This window comes from Miscanthus floridulus, chromosome 8 (assembly GCF_019320115.1).
Source record: "Miscanthus floridulus cultivar M001 chromosome 8, ASM1932011v1, whole genome shotgun sequence".
In the NCBI taxonomy this organism is placed as follows: domain Eukaryota; kingdom Viridiplantae; phylum Streptophyta; class Magnoliopsida; order Poales; family Poaceae; genus Miscanthus; species Miscanthus floridulus.
The window spans coordinates 32,705,096-32,724,978 of NC_089587.1; the positions used below are offsets into that span (position 1 = coordinate 32,705,096).

Below are 19,883 nucleotides of genomic sequence, written 5' to 3' on the forward strand. Positions count from 1 at the left end.
AGAGGGGTGATTCTTACAAAATATAAGCTTGCTAGGAGAAACCGGGATGGTAGCAAGAAGTGTTGCTTTTGTAGTAAACCTAAAACAATTCAAAATTTGATTTTTTTTTTAGTGTCATTACACTTGATTTCTTTGGTGTGTTGTGTATTATGTGTTTGGAATTAACCCACCAAGACATTATTCTCTCCATTTTTTTAACATTTGGTGAAAATTGTCTGGGTGGTACTAAGCATAATCAATTGTTATTGATAGGAGTTGTAGCTATGTGTTGGACAGTCTGGCTCACAAGAAATGACTTGGTGCTTGATAAATGCACGACAAAATCTTTTCTACAGAGAGCTCGGATGACAATAAAGAGTGCATCTTAAAGGCATGCAAAACCCTGGAGTCAAGATCAGTGAGCTTCTTCGTAGCTACTAATGGCTGGTCGTTTACTTTTCATATTGGACTTTAGTGGTGTGGGTGCTTGTATTATGTTAAACTTTAAGGTGTATGAGTTTTGCAATATGTTTGGTCTGATGCTTCTTCTCTAAAGAAGTTTGAAACCGAAACTCTTTTCATTATTAAAAAAAAAGAAATCACCTATTTATACGGGTGGGAACACAAATACCCTTGAAAATCAATTTATTGGCAGAATGTGTGGTCGGTGATGGATCGGACTAGAATAACTGAGGTTCTTTTGGAAGATCCTTGGTTGTTCAGGCAAAGCAGGGCATGCATGTGAGAACTTGCTGATGTGTGAATTAATTTGTGAATTGTGACTCGATGTTAGCGTGTTATTAAAAAAAGGAATCGGCTACTGATGTATGGAAAATTTAGTTCTGGAATGAAGATATATAAAGATACTGCGGATGGTGATATTATACTCAAAGTAACTAAAGTCCTACCAGTCTTCCCGATGGCTGGCAGAGACCGGTTATGATAATCAACGGAGACCAATTCGATGGAGTAGGATCCACCCAAACTGACGGTGGAATATTAGGCACCTAACATGTCCAAGGCTGCACTGCACCTTTTGAAGCTGATATGGATGCATCAACGTCTAGAGACCCAAGTCCACTTTGATGTTGAGACTCTTGGTGAGATGTTATCCCCTATAATTTTAAGTATGTACTTAATTTGGCTGTGTGGGGTTAAGCGTCTAGTAATTGATACCATGACATTTAATTTAAACTTTGACCAACAATGTTTATTCAATTATTTAGTTAAGTAAAAATAGTACTACTATACTTATCATTATAAAAAGGGTGCTTTGTAATATATTTGCACAGTATATAGAAAAGACGAATATCTTATGATAAAAGTCACGGTGTCAACGTATATTTAAAAACCTAGATAGGACGGTGCTTAACACTTTTGTTTTTTAAGGAGATCCATATTATGTTTTTTAAGGAGACCGTCTAGCCAGCACTCGGTTATTCGGGGCCCAAAAAGTAAAAAACACTCGATTTTTGGAGCATTGATCTCCTTATCCAACGGTTCACGGCTCTCACTCAAACCCAACATTGTCTTCTTCCTAAAGCCCAACGCGCCACCGCCGTCCTCTGCCCACCACCCCGTCGCAGCGCGGTAGGGTCTCGTCGGAGCTTCGACAAGACCGTAACGCCCACGGCGACCTCCTTCTTCCCCTCCCCCTCCTGCCAACGCCATGGCCATGGACGCCCCCACCTCGACCTGGCTTGACCGTCTCCTACGCCGCCAGAACCCTAAATCGCTGCCCTCCCGCCATCCCCACCGCCTGGCCCCTTCTAAGCCCACCAAGTTGGGGAAGAAGAGAGGGAGAGTCGGAGAGAGAGAGAGAGAGAGAGAGAGAGAGAGAGAGAGAGAGAGAGAGAGAGAGAGAGAGAGAGAGAGAGAGAGAGAGAGAGGGTGATGAACCACCGTCGCCGCCGCCAGAACCCTAGTCGTTGCCATCATCTTTTTCGTCGGCACGGGCACGGGCGCGGGTGAGGAGGAATTGAGTGTTGTATAGTATTCCTTTTTTAAGTGAGAAGGATGGAGAGTAAAGAGAAGAAGTGATCTCTAGCACACCCCTTAAGGCCTTGTTTGTTTCATCGTAACTCCTAACCCTCACAATCCCTTAGTTTGGGATGAAATAAACAAGACCTATAGAGCATATATAAAACAGCTAAGGTTCCCATCCGTTTCGTTCTCATCCCTGGATAGAGCATATAAAATAATTAATGTTTAAAGGCTATAAAAGACAATACCATAACACTAGTGAGTTACTCCTTTAGTTCAATTTTAAGGGTTCTAAGTCAAATATTTATATTTTTAACTATTAATTTAAAAAATATGTAGATTCATAACATAAGATTTATGTTTTTAGCTTTATAATGAGAAATGTTTCTATAATAATATAGTTTGCATGTTGTCAAACTAAAAAAAAAGATGATAAAAAATATTAATATTTGATTTAAGGTAAAAACTGATGTTAAAGTAAAATAGAACGACTATTGTCATGGCAAATTCACTCGTGCCATGCAACAACATTCGAGAAAGAGAGAATTCCTTATTTGACACCAGACAAATGACCCGTTCCTTTCTTGGCCCTCAAAAAATTTTCGTTCCCTATTTGACATCGAGTTCAACTTTCGTTCCTTATACGACACTCCGTCGGGTTTGCCATCCGTGAACCGTTAACTGACATGTGGGCCCCACCACCCTTCTCCCCTTAACTGACATGTGGACACCAGACAAAACGACGGCGGCGCTTGGACGGGGCGCATCCACGCGTGGAGGTGGCGGCGCAGGCGCGCTCGCGCGGCCAGGGGCGCGTCCCGTCCCCGCAGCTCACCCCACACCCGCTCCCGTCGCTCCACTTCTTCCGCTCCCTGCCCAACGGCGCCGACCTCCTTGCGCACCCGCAGCACCTCCTCAACTGCTACATCTCCCTCCTCCACTCCTTCGCGCGCTCCAGGGAGACCGCCGGCCCCAACGCCGCCGGCCAGGCGCGGCGGCTCATCGCAGAGCTGCGCGCGCACGGGGACGCTGTCCTGAGGCACCTCACGCCGGCGTCGTCGGCCTCGTTGATCCGCAGCCTCGCGGCGTTCGGACTCTCCGAGGAGCTGCTGTGGGTGTGGCAGGCCATGCGCCTCGCCGGCATTGAGCCGTCCAGGCTCACCTACAACTGCCTGCTGGACGGCCTTGTCAACGCTGGCCTCCTTGACACTGCCATCAACGTGTTCGACGCAATGTCCACGGAAGATCGAGTGCATCCCGACGTGGTTTCGTACAACATTCTCATCAAGGGGTACTGCCGCGCGGGGAGGACGCAGGATGCGATGGCACGGCTTGCGGATATGAGGGAACAGGCAGAGCTCGCGCCGGACAAGGTGACATACCTCACTCTCATGCAGCGCCATTACAGCGAGGGCACGTTTCCACAATGCATAGCACTGTTCCAACTCAGCAAGGACGGGAAACCATTTGAGGCGCTGGCTGTGTTTGAGAGGATGTTGAAGCGAGGTTGCCCATCCAATGCAGTTGAAGATGGCGCAAGAGTCGATCCACGTCCCCACCGTGACAACGACGATGCCCAACTCGCCTCCTGCTGCTCTAGTTCCTGGACGACCTGAGCGCGAGTAGGAGGACGCCGTGGAGCACGCGGACTCCGTCCCCCGTGACGACGACAGCGGCGTTGGCGGCTCAGGCCTGCTGTTGAAGATGGCGTTGAGGAACCTGCGAGCCACGCACCGAGGGACGCCGGCCTCCTTGGCAGCCTTCTTCTCCGGCGCGGGCTCAGACTTCGCGGCGACGGCGACGCTCGAGACGAGAGCCCATCATAGCTGGAGCACTCGGAGAGTCGGAGAAGCTCGACGTGGTGGCACCGTGCGGCCCTGGAGCCGCCGCCGCCGCCTTGCTGCCACGATAGCTCCTCACCGCGGGGATGGGACGCGCCCCTGGCCGCGCGAGCGCGCCTGCGCCGCCACCTCCACGCGCGGATGCGCCCCGTCCAAGCGCCGCCGTCGTTTTGTCTGGTGTCCACATGTCAGTTAAGGGGAGAAGGGTGGTGGGGCCCACATGTCAGTTAACGGTTCACGGATGGCAAACCTGATGGAGTGTCGTATAAGGAACGAAAGTTGAACTCGGTGTCAAATAGGGAATAGAAATTTTTTGAGGGCAAAAAAAAAAAAAAAAAGAACGGGTCATTTGTCTGGTGTCAAATAAGGAATTGTGTAGCCGTCTCTCTTTTCTTTTATCTCTGCCCCTCTCGCGCTCGTTCTCCTTGCCGACCGACGCCGCCGCCGCCGCCTGCGCCTCTGTCGTCTCTCGGCTCTCGCCCAGCGGCAGCCGGCCACCTCTACCGCCAACCCTCTCATCTCCCCTTCCTCAATCGCTCCCCATTCCACGCGCTCAGCCTGGGCTATTGCCGCCTCCCGGAGCTGAGCGCCCAGATCCGAGAGGTGTCAACCCGTGCGGACGGGTGGGAGTTGGGACAAGGCGGCGGCTCCGGCCTCCGGGAGACTGAGCCGACAACTGCGGGCGACGGGGCGAGCTGCGGATCGAGCAGCTTCGATCCGCCAGGGGCGAAACACGATCTCCGTTCCTCCTTCCGACCTTCCCTAAATCATCCTCTCCCGGTCTCGGCCTCCCCCAGATTCCCACCTGCTCCCCTCTCCAGCCACGACCAGGGTTGTGCTTCGCCGCCGCCGCGACCTTGACTCGTCTGCGTTAGCTTCTCCTGATTTGGAGACGCAAGATGGTACCCATCTCTTCGCCCCCCTTGACTTCCCAGAATTACATTTTACTCGTATAGGATCTGAATATGGCGTACCTTCCTAGTGTGGATGGATGGTGTTATTAGATTACTCTGTTCACATGTGCCTGTCACCATCTGGATAGTCTTGGTATTGGAATGCGTCTGGCTGTCTGCGGAAATATTGTGTCATGGTGTATATTCCATTTCCAATTGGATCAATAATCAATCTTGCATCTACCTGTGGCGAAGTTGTATTCATGATCAAGACTCGCGATTAGCCATTTTAAATATGCTTATTGTGAACCAGATAATTAGAAGTTCTCAGAATGCTGAATGCTAGAGCTCGCTAGGGAAGCCTCATAAGGTGTAGATATCCTACTGCTACAGGTGCACAAGCCTATTTAGTAGTACATTGCCAGTCATTTGTTGCAGAATCAAATGGGATTAAGTGCATGTTCGAGACATTTCGTAAACTAGAGTGTGAGACTATTTTACTCTAGTTAGTTATAAACAATCGAGTACCTTTAAATGCTTTTGGCAAGGTAATTCTTAGGTAGAGCAGTGCCTACAAAAATTTAGTATGGTTTTACCATTAAGTGTTGTCAAATAGAATGCAGAATTCCATGAGATATTTGTGGTACTGTATTACCAGAAAAACAGTGTTGTCTTTGATTAATCCAGTGTGTTGCTACATATCCAAAGTTATCATCTGACAACTTTTTTTATGCCCGGATCCAAATTAATGACATGGTCTTCTATATTCAGTTTTTAGCTTACAAGGTATTACCTCCGTTCCAAATTATAGGTCGTTTTGGCTTTTTTTAGATACATAGTTTTTACTATGTACATAGTGTATACCTATGCATAGCAAAAGCTATGTAGTATGTACCTAGAAAAGCCAAAACGACTTGTAATTTGGGACGGAGGGAGTACAATACTTATATTAGCTGCTTGATCTGCAAAATAATAACTAGATGAATTATGTGCACATGGTATTCTGCAAGAGTGCAAAACTGTGATGAAAGGAGAAATCGGCACAAATAAAATGGGGACAAACAAAGAAATTTATGATGCTCTTCAAGACTAACTAACTTTCCAGATTGCTGTCTTGTTATTTTATGGTAAACTCTTCTTACAACAGTTGAGGTAGTACAACAGAAGAAAAGTCAGAAAATAAATGTTGTGGAATTATACTACTTCATGTGGAGTTAAACTGTTAATGAAACCTTTTCATGGGTTATTTACTTTAGATGGGTCTTTTCTATTGGTTTTTCCATATTGGTTATAATAGTTACATTTTGGTTCTGATTAGTTGATGATGCCTAAGTGCAGTTTGGTTTTAAGAAACACTAATAATAAATGCATGAATTGGATGACCAGGTTTATCACTCTAGTTTCGTTGATGATGGGATCAGAAAAGCTTGCAGCTGTCCTTTGCTTCCACTAAAAACTCATATTAAGGGCCCAGCACCAGCCTCTGACCCTGGTATCGTGGCTACACCCATTTGATGATGTAATACTACTTTCACTACTATAAGACCGTACTGAATTTCTTATTTATGTCCATGTTATACAGATAAAGCGGACATTGTTGATGAAGCCATAACTTTCTTTCGAGCCAATGTTTTCTTCAAAAATTTCCATGTGAAAAGCTCAGCAGACAAGCTATTGATCTATCTGACGTTTTATATCAATATTGCCTTAAAAAGACTAGAAGGTTGCCGGACACTAGCTGTTGGGACTAAGGCAATCATTAATCTGGGATTGGAGAAAGTTCCTGTACCTGGGGAACCAGGGTTTCCTTTCCCTGGACTTTTCACTCTTCCCCAGTCCCAGGAGGAAGCAGGTATACAGTTTCGTCTACAATTGTATGCACATAATTATTATTTTCACATAATTATGTTTGTTGTCATTGTACACTGGTTAAGTCTGTAAAACATTTGTCTACCCATGGATTCCAATTGATAAATTGACGATTGTGCATATCTGTGTCTGAATGCAGAATTGTTGAGGAATTATTTGAAGCAGATAAGGGAGGAAACAAGTGGAAGATTGCTCAACTGTGCATACAGAGCTAATGGCTTTCCAAACAAATGGTGGTTGGCTTTTGCTAAGAGGAAGTTCATGAACATTGTCATCCTTTAGACTTGGGCTTTGTACCAACAGGTTTAAGCTGTTTTTTCTCTTATGATCATGCGAAGTATCCACACACAAAAAAGAGAGTTATCCTACATCTCAGTGACAACTGACAAGCAAAGATTTCGATGAGTGGATAGATAAATGTCATAAGTTAATTATTCGTTCCCAGCTTGTGATGGATAACTGTGGAGAACAGTAATTGCCATGTTGTCTTGCCTATTTAATTTCCACCCCTGTTTTATTGGAGAGACGAAATCTGATACTGGGTATGTTCTCCAATGATGTGTCTAAGACGAGACAGCACAGATGTTCTTAGTATTGTACATACATGCTGCAAGTGTGGCATATATGTTGTAAACTTGTAATTGTTAATTATTCACGGCAATTTCACCGTCCCTCGTACAGTTTACAGGATTGATGATTGATCTATCTACAGTGTAAGGTGGGGGGAACTGCATGATTATTCATAGTCGGCGGTTTATTCGATTATATTGGAAGAGAAGGTAGGGTTATTTGGAAAAGAAACGAAAGATGAGCTTGTTTGGCATTAAAAATTTTTGAAACGAAGAATTTGTACGTTCACCTTTTGCCCTTTCCGATCAGAGAATGCAGTATGCACACTCAGCACCCTAGCTGTTGGTTGTTCACAATGCACACTAGCTGTTAATAACTAAGCTCAGCGTAAATCTTTCAATGCACACTAGCTGTTAGTAACTAAGCTCAGCACACTAGCTGTTGGTTGTTCACAATGCACACTAGCTGGTGCAAGAAATTCCGCAGAGCACAGAAATCTTTCAAACTGTCTACAAGTTCACGGTGCAGATCGATTCTTTCAAACTGTTTACACGTTCACGGTGCAGATCGAAAGCGACGGGACGCAGATGGCGCCCGAAGTGAGCACACTGCACACATGCTCAGAGTCTAGTGACATGAGATACCACAGCTAAGAATCCATGCCAACATAGTGAGCACACTGCACACATGCTCAGAGTCTAGTGACATGAGATACCACAGCTAAGAATCCATGCCAACATTCGTTCTTTCAGAAATGAGTTTTTCTAGTCGCCCTCATCAAGTGGGCAAAGCAGCAATAAGTAGCTTTTTGAAACAGAATCAACCATGTCCACTCAAATAAGCGAGATAGTTAACAAGGTATCATAGTAAGGGTTCAAACAATCTATTATGATATGAATATTTAACCACCATATGAAACTGGGCTACACAAGTAGATCATGCTGCAAGCAATAGCCATTAACAAAGTTCTAGCATAGAAAATTAGACTAAGCAGAATATATGGAGTTCCAATTGGCAGAAGAAATAGTCTACGCAGACGCTTGAATGTTCTCTGCAAGGAACCCCTTCCCAGGGGCACGCTTAGACAGGGGACCGTGAACACCAAGCAGCTGCACAAAGGCCAAAAGATGAACCAGTATTACATAGATTGGCCACTTATAGAATAGCCCATAAAGCAAAAGGTCATATTCTGTACATTGGAATTGAATCAAAACAGAAACAATTATTCAAGATCAGTTCTTCATGTGAAGCATATGATGCTTAAACAGCAACACATATATAAATAAGTAACTGGAGCCTTTTTACCTTAGCATTGACACCATCAGGTGCTATCCTACCCTCACTCTTGTACTTCAGATACTCAGCACGGGTGAACTTGGTGAAACCCCTGAAAAATCAAGACAATGCACCAAACAAGTTAAATTCAAACCTTTCATCAATGCCGTGACTTGACATTGGGTTCAACAGCAAAGCATCTTCATTGCCACATACCACTTCCTGCTGCGGATGATCTTTTGGCGGCCAGGGAACTTGAACTTGGCACGGCGGAGGGCTTCTTCAGCGTGATTAGCATTGCTTTCCTTGCAGCGCATAGAAAGGAGGACCTGACCAATGTCCACGCGAGCACAGGTACCCTGGGGCTTGCCAAAAGCACCCCTCATTCCAGTCTGGAGCCGATCAGCCCCAGCACATGAAAGCATCTTGTTGATACGAAGCACATGAAAGCATCTTGTTGAGCCGATCAGCCTCAGGTGGAAGGCATCCTTCCCGGCACTCTTGGTCATGTACTTGTTGCACGCAATGCGGGAAGCCTCAAGAGCCTCACTGGAAACGTTCTCCTTCTCCCAACTCACCGGGTGGACGCAGAAGGGGAACTCATCCACTCCCTTCTTCTTCATCCCAACATCATAGATCCTGATCTTGGGGTCAGCGACACCACGGTGTTAGATTGATCTCTAATCATAACTGGACCCAACGGCCCAGTTGGGCCTTTGATTCGCGCCTTGATCGGGGACGCCCAGCCCACCATGACTGGAGGGCCCCTGTCACACTGCACTATAAAAAGAGGTGGGGGCCGGCGGCTCTTATCACGAGGTTCGCCTGAGCCGAGCTCCCTACCGAAATCCCTAAACCCTAATCCGATCTAGAAGGGCGCAGCCAGTGACGGAAAGCCACCAACCGCGCCGCCTCTGCATCTACACCGAAGGGCTGCCACCACGCCGGACTTCACTGCGCCGCCACCGGTCTTTACCACCGGTCGCCACTGCTCATCACCGTACTCTTCTCCGACTGTCGTTGCCTAGCGCAGACACCGACTCCATGGCGGACACGAGCGGATTCTCCTCTGCGGTGTCAGGTTCGGCACGTTCCTCTATTCCTTCCTCTAATCTCTGCCTAGAACATGTACTAGGACTTGCTACCTATTTACATGAAGTACCCGGCTAGATCTATGCTCCTAGTGATTCTATAAGTTCAACAATGGTACCAGAGCCTCGTTTAGGTATAGATCTAGCTTAACAGTTTAGATCCGTTTGGATGTGAGAAAAGAACAGATCCGAACCCTAACCCGTCGGGAACAAGAACATGTTCTTCGTGCGGTCTTGGTTCCGGGAGAGCTCCCGATGGGCGATGCTGTTCTAGGAGGGCGACCAGATGGTGAGCTCGTAGGCAAACGCAAGCTGTCGCGCCAAAAAAAAGAAGAAACACCGCTGCTTTTTAGGCTTAAGAGGCCGTGTTGTTGGGCCGGAATGACGCAAGAAGGAGGTGGAGCGCCTGGGCTCAGCTGGTCCGTTGGATGGCAGGGAACGGCAGGGATGGAGCGACTGCACCCGGCAGTCGTGAGGGTCGACCGCAGAGGATCTGGTTCCGTAGGCGCTAGGGTCCTGATTTTTTGTGTGTGTGTGTATTGTGGGCTAGGCCATCAAGGCCCATGTGAACCCGAATAATAGTGAAACGAAAAATATCTTTTTCGTATATGTGAGAAAATGCCGGATAGGAAACAGAATGATGTGTTTTTCGTAATAAGTTTTTTTATAAGGGCTAATTGCTAGTTAGCTAAAAAAATAATTTGAATTAGCTCTAGTACCTCCAAACATGAGGACTAATAGGTGGACTAATTTATTTATCAAGTCTTCAAATAGTTGTTAGCCAACTAGCTAGTCAACCTACTCGTAAAAAATAACTAGCTAGTCAATCATATTAATTTAAACAAATTTTTAGCCCAACAAGTAACTAGTCATGTGTATCCAAACAAGTTCTTAAGAAATACAGGATAAGCTTTAATGCTTATTATTGTAGCAACCTTCGAACATTAGATTTTTGTACGACAAATATTAGTTCAAGAATTCAGAAAGCCCTCCCGAGGGGCATCAAGTGAGGCATTTCAACAAGATCCTAACATGTCAAATACCACACACTAAAGCTCTAAGCTCTGTCATGATCTTAGTTTAAGTTTTCGGTTCCTATCGGTATTTGTCTGTTTCTGTATTTCCGCTATCTCATTTTTATTCCCCGGGCTCGTTCTCATTTCCAGTGACGGTTTCCATTCCCCTGGGTCTCATGATAAGCTTTTTTTCCATTTTTTTTAAAAGGCCTTGTTGAACAACATTTTTTATACAAGCGCATTACTCATCTCTAGCTTGTATACCTTGCTCTCGGTGGCAGAGATTGATCAATAAATGTGTGTAACCATGCCATGTGTAGTCACCTCCATAGTGGAGGTCTCATATTTCTAATAGATATAATGAGAATAATTCGTTTCTGTGTGCATAGCGGTTTATGCAAACTTGTATTATCTAATATGCCCAAATCTGGTGTACTAGATAATGCAACATTAGACCTGCATTGAGCACTATGCATGCTTGCATAAGAGTATATGCAGGCAACAAACACGAGCAAATTACTTACTGCATTACACAAGCTTAGACACAGGCTAAAAGCATCTCCAAGAGTCTTTCTTAAACTCACTATCTATATCCTCACTTAGAGAGTCATTTGAATGAAAATCGCTCTCTATATCTTTCCACCTTTCAATAGCTTTTTATATAATGCACAATTTGGAGAGTCACACCAATCTATATCTTTGGCTAGCGAGAAACTAGAAATATAGGATTGCAATATTTGAAGATATCTGCTTGAAAAACTATGGGAGGGCTTTTTTTCATAAATCTCTATTTCTATATGCTCTGTTCGCTTGGCTGATAAGCCATGACTGAAAGTACTGTTGGCTGATTTGTCGTGAAAGAAAAATAATGTTCGTTAACTGAAAAAGTACGGCTTATAAGCCAAGCGAACAGGGCGCTAATGGATCGAACATGTAATTGGCTTAAATTTTCGGCTCTCATCCCTATCTGTTTGTTTTCGTGTTCCCTGTATATCTCATTTCCACTATTGCTCCTGTTTCTGGTGATAAAAAGGCGGAAAAGAAATAGTTAAGGGGTTTTCCCACCGGTTTCAGGCTGTTTTCATCCCTATTCAAGAGTAAATTTAAAGGCCAGGTATCTAAGAAAGTTTATTCAGTTAAATTTTCTTATGCACTAAAACTGTTGACACATTTAGAGATAAGAACCTACGTAAACTAATGCACTTTTTTAGTTTTTTTATTTTCTGCATACATGATAAGCATACTGCCCAGCACCATTAAAGTATCTTTTGTTTGCAGCTTTTTTTTCATTATTCGGAGAAAAATAAACTAGGTCTGTTGTTATTGTTATTATCCCACGGTATATTGGTTGGCATAAAGTTTGAGTGTCCCGTCCGAAGAGAATCCTTTTCGAGACACGGTAATGCTACCGAACGTATATCCGGGATCTTAAAAAAAATCAGACACTCTGCTCCTGCTCACTCTAGCACAGCGACCGGCCGGCCCAAGAGGCCCATCTACGCTCTCGTCTATCTACTCCATTTGCACTGTGACAATCGACAGAGAAATCCCCAACTCCTCGCTTCGCTCATCGCGGCTCACCACGTCGTTCGCCCGCCCCAAGCCGCCTTGCGGCAGCGCCCCCATCCCGCATTGAGCCACGCCATGTCTGCCGCCGCGCCCACTCCGCCTCGTCGCGCCGTGCCCAGTCCCCGCCCCTACACGCCGTGCTCCGTCCCTCGCCCGTCGAGATGCTATCGACGGCGCCGTTCCACACCAAGAGGTCGTTGCCGCTGTCGACGTCGGCGCCGCCGCGATGCTCGACCTCAGCTCGCGACATCAAGATATCCGGAGTGGCCAGACCCGGAGCATGCTTCTCCGGTTGCATCCTTCCTCGGATGTTGCAAGCATGTGTTGCAAGCGTATGTTTAAGTGTTTCAGGTGTTTCATATGCATGTTGCAAGTATTTTATGTGGATGTTACAAAAGTAGATCGGGATGTTGCATATGTTGCAATTGCTATACATGTATGTTGCAAGCGTCGCTTCCAAATGTTTTAGCTGTTTCAGACGGATGTTGCACGTGTTTTATCAGAGTGTTGCATATGTTTCACACTTATGCTGCAAGTGTTTTCATCCTGATGTTGCATATGTTTTTACATATGTTGCAAGTGTTTTTATCTAGATATTGCATATGTCTTGCAATGGCTACACACCTATTTCCCTCATGTTTCAAACGTATGTTGCAAGTATTTCAACTGTTTCAGACCATGTTGTAAGTAGATCTAGTGTTGCACATGTTGCAGTGACCCCATATGCAACAGCGGCCTAGTGCACCTGTTGGCCCGCTTGCATGCACGTGGGTTTGGAGGGGGCGCAAGCGGCAGCGCTGGAAACCGTGCGGGTGTAGATCGAGACGGAGCGGGCGTGGGACACGGAGTGGGCACAGGACACGGAGCGGCGCGGGACCCCACGTGAAGCAGGCATGCAGTGCGGGCGTCCGGACGCTAGCCCCGTCCGGTCGTCCGGGCGATAGCCTTTCCCTGTAGATATGACTCATATCTACTAGATCATAGGGTTTAGGAGATTTATGGATTGCCAATATCAATTCATTTATTTCAAGTTTTCATGTCAGAACCTTTTACACTCTACGATGTCTTGCTTCAAACTCTTTTATCTTATTCTTGTGGGCACGCGGTTAAACGGCACTGTCTGGATGAAAATTTACATGGAGACGTGAATGTAAATCCGAGCGCTCATGATTTTACACAACTCACCACCGGTGTTCAAATTCAAGTGCTAATGATTTTGGATGGCGATCTGGACCAGGCAACTAAGGCCAGGCAACGATCCAGATCCCAGGTCGAAATTGACCGCCTAGCTAGATCTGCTGCCTAGACCAAGCAGCTCCACTAGATTCCCAAGCAAACACGCTTTTAGTGCTTTCAACAGTTTTATCTATAGGCATGTAACAGGAATGCACTGGCGAGTGTGTGTGTCTGAGTGTGGTGCCCGCGTGTGACTTTCTACTTGAAGAAATCATCAACTGGGCTAAAAGAATGTGATCTATGATAAACAATAGAGGGTAGAGGGCCACCTTTGCCACACACCTCTTTTACAATGGATTTTTTTCCCCAAGAACACCATTCAATAAAATTGATGAGTCTAGAATTTGGCACATGATCTATCTAAATGATCCATATTTCCATGTGAGGCCCAATTGTCCTAGAATGTTTGTGATAACTTGATGCTCAATCATGTCAAAAGCATTTCCAAAAACTAATAATAACAATTTCCTCCTTAATGGTGGCGTTGTTGATGTAGATATTCATAGGATGATCATGTCAAACAATCTTGAATTGGCCTGCTCCTAATAAAAACGTAATGATTTATTGTCCTTTGTTTTGGAAAAAAAAAAGGTAACCATATTGAATCCTGTGAACAATAGTGAAGCTTAGTGTCAGCAACCTGTTTGCAGGTACTAATATAAAAGTCTACTTACTTTCCGTATCTCCAAAAATCTGTATGCACTTGTCAATTAATAATATTTGTTCATACAATAATAGATAAGCAAGGCCTATGTTGGTTGAGGGTACGCCTAGACCACCCTCTTCTGTCTGTTCGCTTGGCTGACTGATTTGTTGTGAGAGAAAAATATTGTACCATGGCTGATAAGTTCAAGCGAAAAGTATTGTTGGTTGATATGTTGATTCCTCTATATGAATGATCAATCAATTGAAAACCACCAATGATGTGATGAGAATTGTGTTTCATACCTCCAGCTCTGCTTGGTGAGCTGGCAAAGGTATACTTAGCTATTCGGCCTGTTCACTGGTTGGTTTCTGGGCTGGTTTGGGCTGGCTGGTGCTGGTTTATTGTGAGAGAAAAACACTGTTGGCTGGTTGGTTTGGGCTGGCTGAAACCAACAAGCGAACAGGCTGATTGTTCAAGAACTATAAACAATAAGAACAAGTATTAATACACAGAGAAAATATTATTACCTGCTCCACACCAATGAGAAGGATGCACAGAGAAATATATAAAAACTACTACATCCATGGACATATATACCTTCGCGCAGTAAACTCAACAATGATCCACTGAAAACACCTGTACATCAACAGTATCTGGAACTGTGCTGTTGTTTATTTGCAGGGCTAATGAATGGCAGGGCAGCTCTCCTTTGGCAGGGAAAGGCCAGAAAACTGTTCATGCCTCTCTCAGCCTTCATGCCAGAGGAGAGCTGCACTGTGATTCTCACCCTGAGCTACTTCTCTTTACCTCCTTCAACTGCCTGCTGTTGATGCTTGTTCAGATCCTTCTTTTCCTCCACTGTTTCCTTGCCTTGTAGTTTTATGTTTCCATGGCCTATATATACCACAAAGCTCTCCGTTCAAAATCTGGATATCCCTCCGAATATGCTCAAATCAGGACCTTGTTCGAGAAGCTAACTAACTGTCACTTTTGAGTTTGGTTCATGTTGATAGAATTTCTTCCCTCATTGCCATTTGATTGCAGATGACATGCTTATAGTTCTTCTTGCATTGGAAAAGGAGGCCGGTATTAACATAAGCATGCATCCAGTAAACCATGCCTGAGACATGTCCTTTTCAAGATCCTATTGATGCTATGCTTTGTCGTGGGACATTCTTATGGATCTTCCCTTGACAAATCTAGAGTGGATCTGATTCTTTTTTTTTTTTTAAGAAAAGAGAGAGCAATAGCTTTGCATGCAGGTTGAAGGGCTTTTGGATCTTGAAAGGCCATGTGGAGCGTACATTTAGTCAGATTAACTAAATGACTGTTCATCCTATTTAGAATATAATATTGCTCATTAACCAACCAAAATAAAGCTCGTCACACAGCAAGTCATTGAGACTAACTCTATTGTGTAGATAGAAACAAGTGTCTGAAGAGCAACACATTGTTTCTTTGTAAGGTGTAAGTTTTTTAACTGTAAGATTTTTCCACGAATAAATGCATGCATGCTGATAATTACTGTATTTGTTTAGTTGGTGTATTACAACAGCAAGCATGTGTGGCCAAGTTTGGCACAAACCAAGCAGCCCCGCACTTTTGAATGGATAATGTGCCTTTGGCACTTCCTAAATATCATGATATAGACTTCTCCTTGTGTACAAAACCGATATATGCAGTCCTAAATTTTCACCAGAATAAAAGATCAAACATCTCCTAGAGGACAGTAATAACGACCTCAGAATTTTTAATTAACGTAATTCTTTTTTGTTTGTGAAATGACCATGTCATGCTTTACATTTGCTTGAAAAGACCAAGCTTACATGCTTTGATGCCATTTGCCTGTGAGTAGGTCATATAGTTTGGGCATAGTGATGAAGAAAACTGCGAAGTACCTTTTTTTTTTGCAAAAAGAAATGCATTCTTCCACATTCATTCACAATATTTTCCCTTTATGTGTGCAGGAAAAATATCAAAATTCAACGTTGTTATGGTTGCATATTTGTGCACCAACTGAGCTGTATTTGGCGTGGTCGCATGCATGGCAGCATGGGGCACTGTGGGTTTTGTGATTGGTGGCAATGTGGCTGATGAATTGTGAGTAAAAGAGAGATAATTGATAGATTTTTGCAGATTAAGCAAGCTGAAAGTGAGTACTATATATTTGGAAATTTCTATCAACCAGAAAAATGGGAATCATATGAACTTAGAAAATCATGGGCAGAGATAATTTACATTGACTCAGTAGCAACTAAACATATTTTCCAGAAGCTTACAATATGTAATTTGTAATCTGAAGTAGTTTTAAAATACATCTTTACTAATCCATATTACTATGGAACTGAGCCTAGCTCAGTTGATGGGAGCTGGGAGTTGTGGCCATGTTGCTACCAGATAGGTTCAAGTCCTCTTCAACTTGAGTTTAGGGGGATGAAGTAAAATGAGAGTAAGTTTGTTGGTAAGCAGGATTTGGTTAACTGCATGAAGTATTTTAGTGCCTCAAATTTACGTGGCCTTTTGGCACTGAGGGAGCTCAAATTTGCATGGCTTTTTGGCACTTTGGTACTTCTTAAAAGGGACCAAATGCATATCAGGTTATTGACAGATTGAAAGGGCATGCAGTGAGATGTTCCTTGTTGAAATATAATATCAAAGACACGTTTTTAGGGAAAATATCAACAGGACATCTTCACACGAAGAGGAATAATCATAATGGTCCACCAATTGCATGTCTAAAATAATCATGTGCTAGTGTTTACATGCTGTACTACTAGCAACAATATCAAAGGGAAGAATATATGTTGAAAAAGGTTGCCTTTTTGGATCAGATGAGAATAGGGACTACTCTGATTTTCTTGTGCAACTTGAAGACAGTCCTTACTAAGAAGCATATCCAGACAGCATATCCATATCATTTGTCAGAATTCCTGCTATTTCTCTCTATAATCGGTAGAAGACAACACAAAGCTAGAAAAAGACTAGGCCAGAAGAAGAATTGAAGATAGGGAAACTACAAGAGAATAAGGGTGATAAGCCCAACATTGGGTACTCAGGGTGAGAATCACAGTGTAATTCTCCTCTGGCATGGATCTGTCAACAATGCTACTGCTATCCCTACCAAAGGAGAATTGCCCTGCCATTCAGAATTAACCCTGCTAGTAACACATGTGTAAGCATACCTCACTTGTAACAGAAATAGAACGAATTTCAAGCACCCAAAACACATAGTGCATTGTGTAACTAAGGAAGAGTGTTGTCTAAGATAGAAAGCAACATTCCTTCAACATTAGTGGAACTCCAGAAAAACTCTATATTTATCCTCCTTAAAATACAAGATATCGAAGGTTTAAAGTTTGTCTCAAATTATAAGTATTCTGTATTGGGCAAAACCTTAGAGTAACTCCAAGAGACTCTTTATATCCTTTCTAATTTATAAGAATAGATATTTTGGTGAAAAAATATCATTCAACTAGCTCTTTAACTAAATCTTCAAATATAGATATCTTCTATTTCGGATTTCTCGCTAGCCAAAGATGGAGAGCAAGGATAGCTCTACAAGGTATAAAAAAGTTGTTGGAGGGTATAGAGATATAGAAAGCGATATTTACTCAAATTACTCTCCAAATGATGATTTAAAGAATAATTTTTAGAAAAAAAAAACTTTTGGAAATGCTCTTATTCATGTGTGCATGTCTTTTAAACCCCATCCATGCATGTATCCATGCAAAACTTTTGAACACCATCTTACTCAAAATGACTCATGTGATTGGTAGCCAAAAGCAATGACATGCATGCCTGCCTGTCTTTTTAAATTATGTGTCACTAGAAAATTAAACAAGTTAACAACCAAACTAACTAATTAGTGAGGGAAAAGCAATCCTTTGCTAGACTCTATATTTGACCCTAAAATTGCTTGAATACCTTGCATTTCTTTTCTTTTCTTTTTTTTGAGGGGGAATACCTTGCATTTCTGGTGAAGGGGGCACTTGACATGAAAGGTGCATACAATGTTTTTTTAACCTCAAAGACCTCTAAAATAGAAACCCAACAAAAAAAATAGAAAACTCCAACAACCTTTCTATGGTGAGGTGGATGGCTAGCGGCATATGCAAGCTATATCTAGGATGCAAGATAGGTGACTTACTATTTTAGAAAGCTAGATACAATAGCTGTTGGACTCTCTCTTTTTTCCTCCAAAATACTCAAATATAGATTACACAACATGGATAGCTCTTCTGTTGGATTTGCTCTTATGATCTTTAATTCAAAGGTACTTTGTATCTCTAGCAAATCATCGAACACATGATTGATGGTCATAAAACAAGGGAGCAGTTCAGTTTTTGTCACACAAACTATTGTATGCGTTTATTTTTTACCATACAACTGGAAAACCAAAATTAGTTTACCACTAAACTATCGTTACTACACATACTCGACTATCTAGTAGGTTCCAAAGGTGGTTTTGTATTTTTTTTAAATCAATAAAACTAGTTATTTTCTAAAAAGAATATAACTTATTAATTCTAAATCATAAAAATACACCACTAGTTCTATTTTTCTAAAAATTAAATAATGTGTCCATTAGTGTTAGATTTGAAGGTATTTAGAACTTTGTAGTGGTATTAGTGTTTTATCCCTTGTAGTCATGCACATTATTTATTCAAATCAACATTTTGTGCTATATTCAACATATAGACCAGTGACCAACAAAATTCATACTCAAAGTAGAGTATCAAATATGTTGTTTAAATTAACCAAATTATCTTTTAGAGGATGGTGATGCCATGTTAATTGTAGTGGTCAAGTATGATCTATATGTGATGGAGTAAGGCACCTGCGAGGTTGGTGTTGTCTTCTAGATCTTCTGTTTACTCTTTTTCTACTATGAATCTCTTCATCAATATTAGGTATAATATAGTACAAAATGATGATTTAAATAAGTAACAACCATGATTACTTGTAGTGGAACCTACCCACCTAGATTTTCTGCATTTACTTTGATAGTTCTATCATGTTTGTCTTTTAGCGAATGTATAGCTCACATAGCTAGGTTACTTGTAGTGAAACCTGCTGAAGGATCGAAACGGGCGACCAGAGGGGGGGTGAATGGTCGCGGAAGCCAAAAATTTATAACCCTTCCCCTAAACATAAAACCTGACTAAATCACGTTTTTTAAATCTGGAAAGAACTCTATATACCTAGTAAACCTGATGTGGACGAAAATCCGTAACTCCGATCGACCTAAGAATTTGTCAGATTAAACTAGATGAAATTACGAAACTAACCTAACTGGAATCACGTCAATCTGACTTACGGATCTTGAGATAAAAATAAAACAAGCAGACTATGTCAGATGCTAACGAGAATTGTAAAGAACAAATCGAGATGCACAAGATCAATCATTATAGATGAAAGATTAAATTGAGTAATTGAACTTACAAAAGTGCATCTAGCCTCCGCCCGAACATCCTCCCTCTCTTAATCGGAGAGATCAACAAAAACCTTACACTAGAATTCAAACCCTAGGCTAAACCGGAGAGAGGAAAACTGAACCGTGGAACCCCGGGGCATGAGTACTGTTCACGGGTACGGTTCATGCATGAATAGTAACTCACCGGGAGTCCAAACCGTGCCCCTTCTCAACCCTAGGTGCCACATATTTATATCTCCAAAGGGTGGCACGACCTATTTTCACATAACCCCCTACGCTAAATAAATCCAACGTAGGGGCGTAAATTCTAATTACGTCCTCCATGGCAAATTCCGCGATGTCCGCGATCCCTCCATCTCCGCGATGTGATCCTCGCGATGTCGCCGCACGACCATCCGAAATCGTATCGCGATCGCCAGAATTTCCATCTTCGGCCAACGCACGCCGCACGAGCGTCCCGGTACGATGCATGGCTTTGTGG

General features: G+C 43.1%; 2 protein-coding genes across 2 annotated transcripts; one reads left to right on the top strand and one right to left on the bottom strand.

The window, feature by feature from the left end:
- Positions 1–4,200: 4,200 nt before the first annotated feature.
- On the top strand, positions 4,201–7,269 carry LOC136471513 (actin-related protein 2/3 complex subunit 3-like). Its single transcript, XM_066469242.1, has 4 exons — positions 4,201–4,705; positions 6,083–6,188; positions 6,279–6,548; positions 6,705–7,269. The coding sequence occupies exons 1-4, from the start codon at positions 4,703–4,705 to the stop codon at positions 6,845–6,847; spliced, it is 522 nt and encodes a 173-aa protein (XP_066325339.1). The 5' UTR covers positions 4,201–4,702; the 3' UTR covers positions 6,848–7,269.
- Positions 7,270–8,033: 764 nt separating this feature from the next.
- Positions 8,034–9,083, bottom strand: LOC136471514 (large ribosomal subunit protein uL16z-like). Its single transcript, XM_066469243.1, has 3 exons — positions 8,627–9,083; positions 8,441–8,522; positions 8,034–8,244 (listed from the first exon to the last, which is right to left on the bottom strand). Exons 1-3 carry the CDS (start codon positions 9,031–9,033, stop codon positions 8,164–8,166), a joined length of 570 nt encoding a protein of 189 aa, XP_066325340.1. The 5' UTR covers positions 9,034–9,083; the 3' UTR covers positions 8,034–8,163.
- Between the last annotated feature and the right edge of the window lie 10,800 nt (positions 9,084–19,883).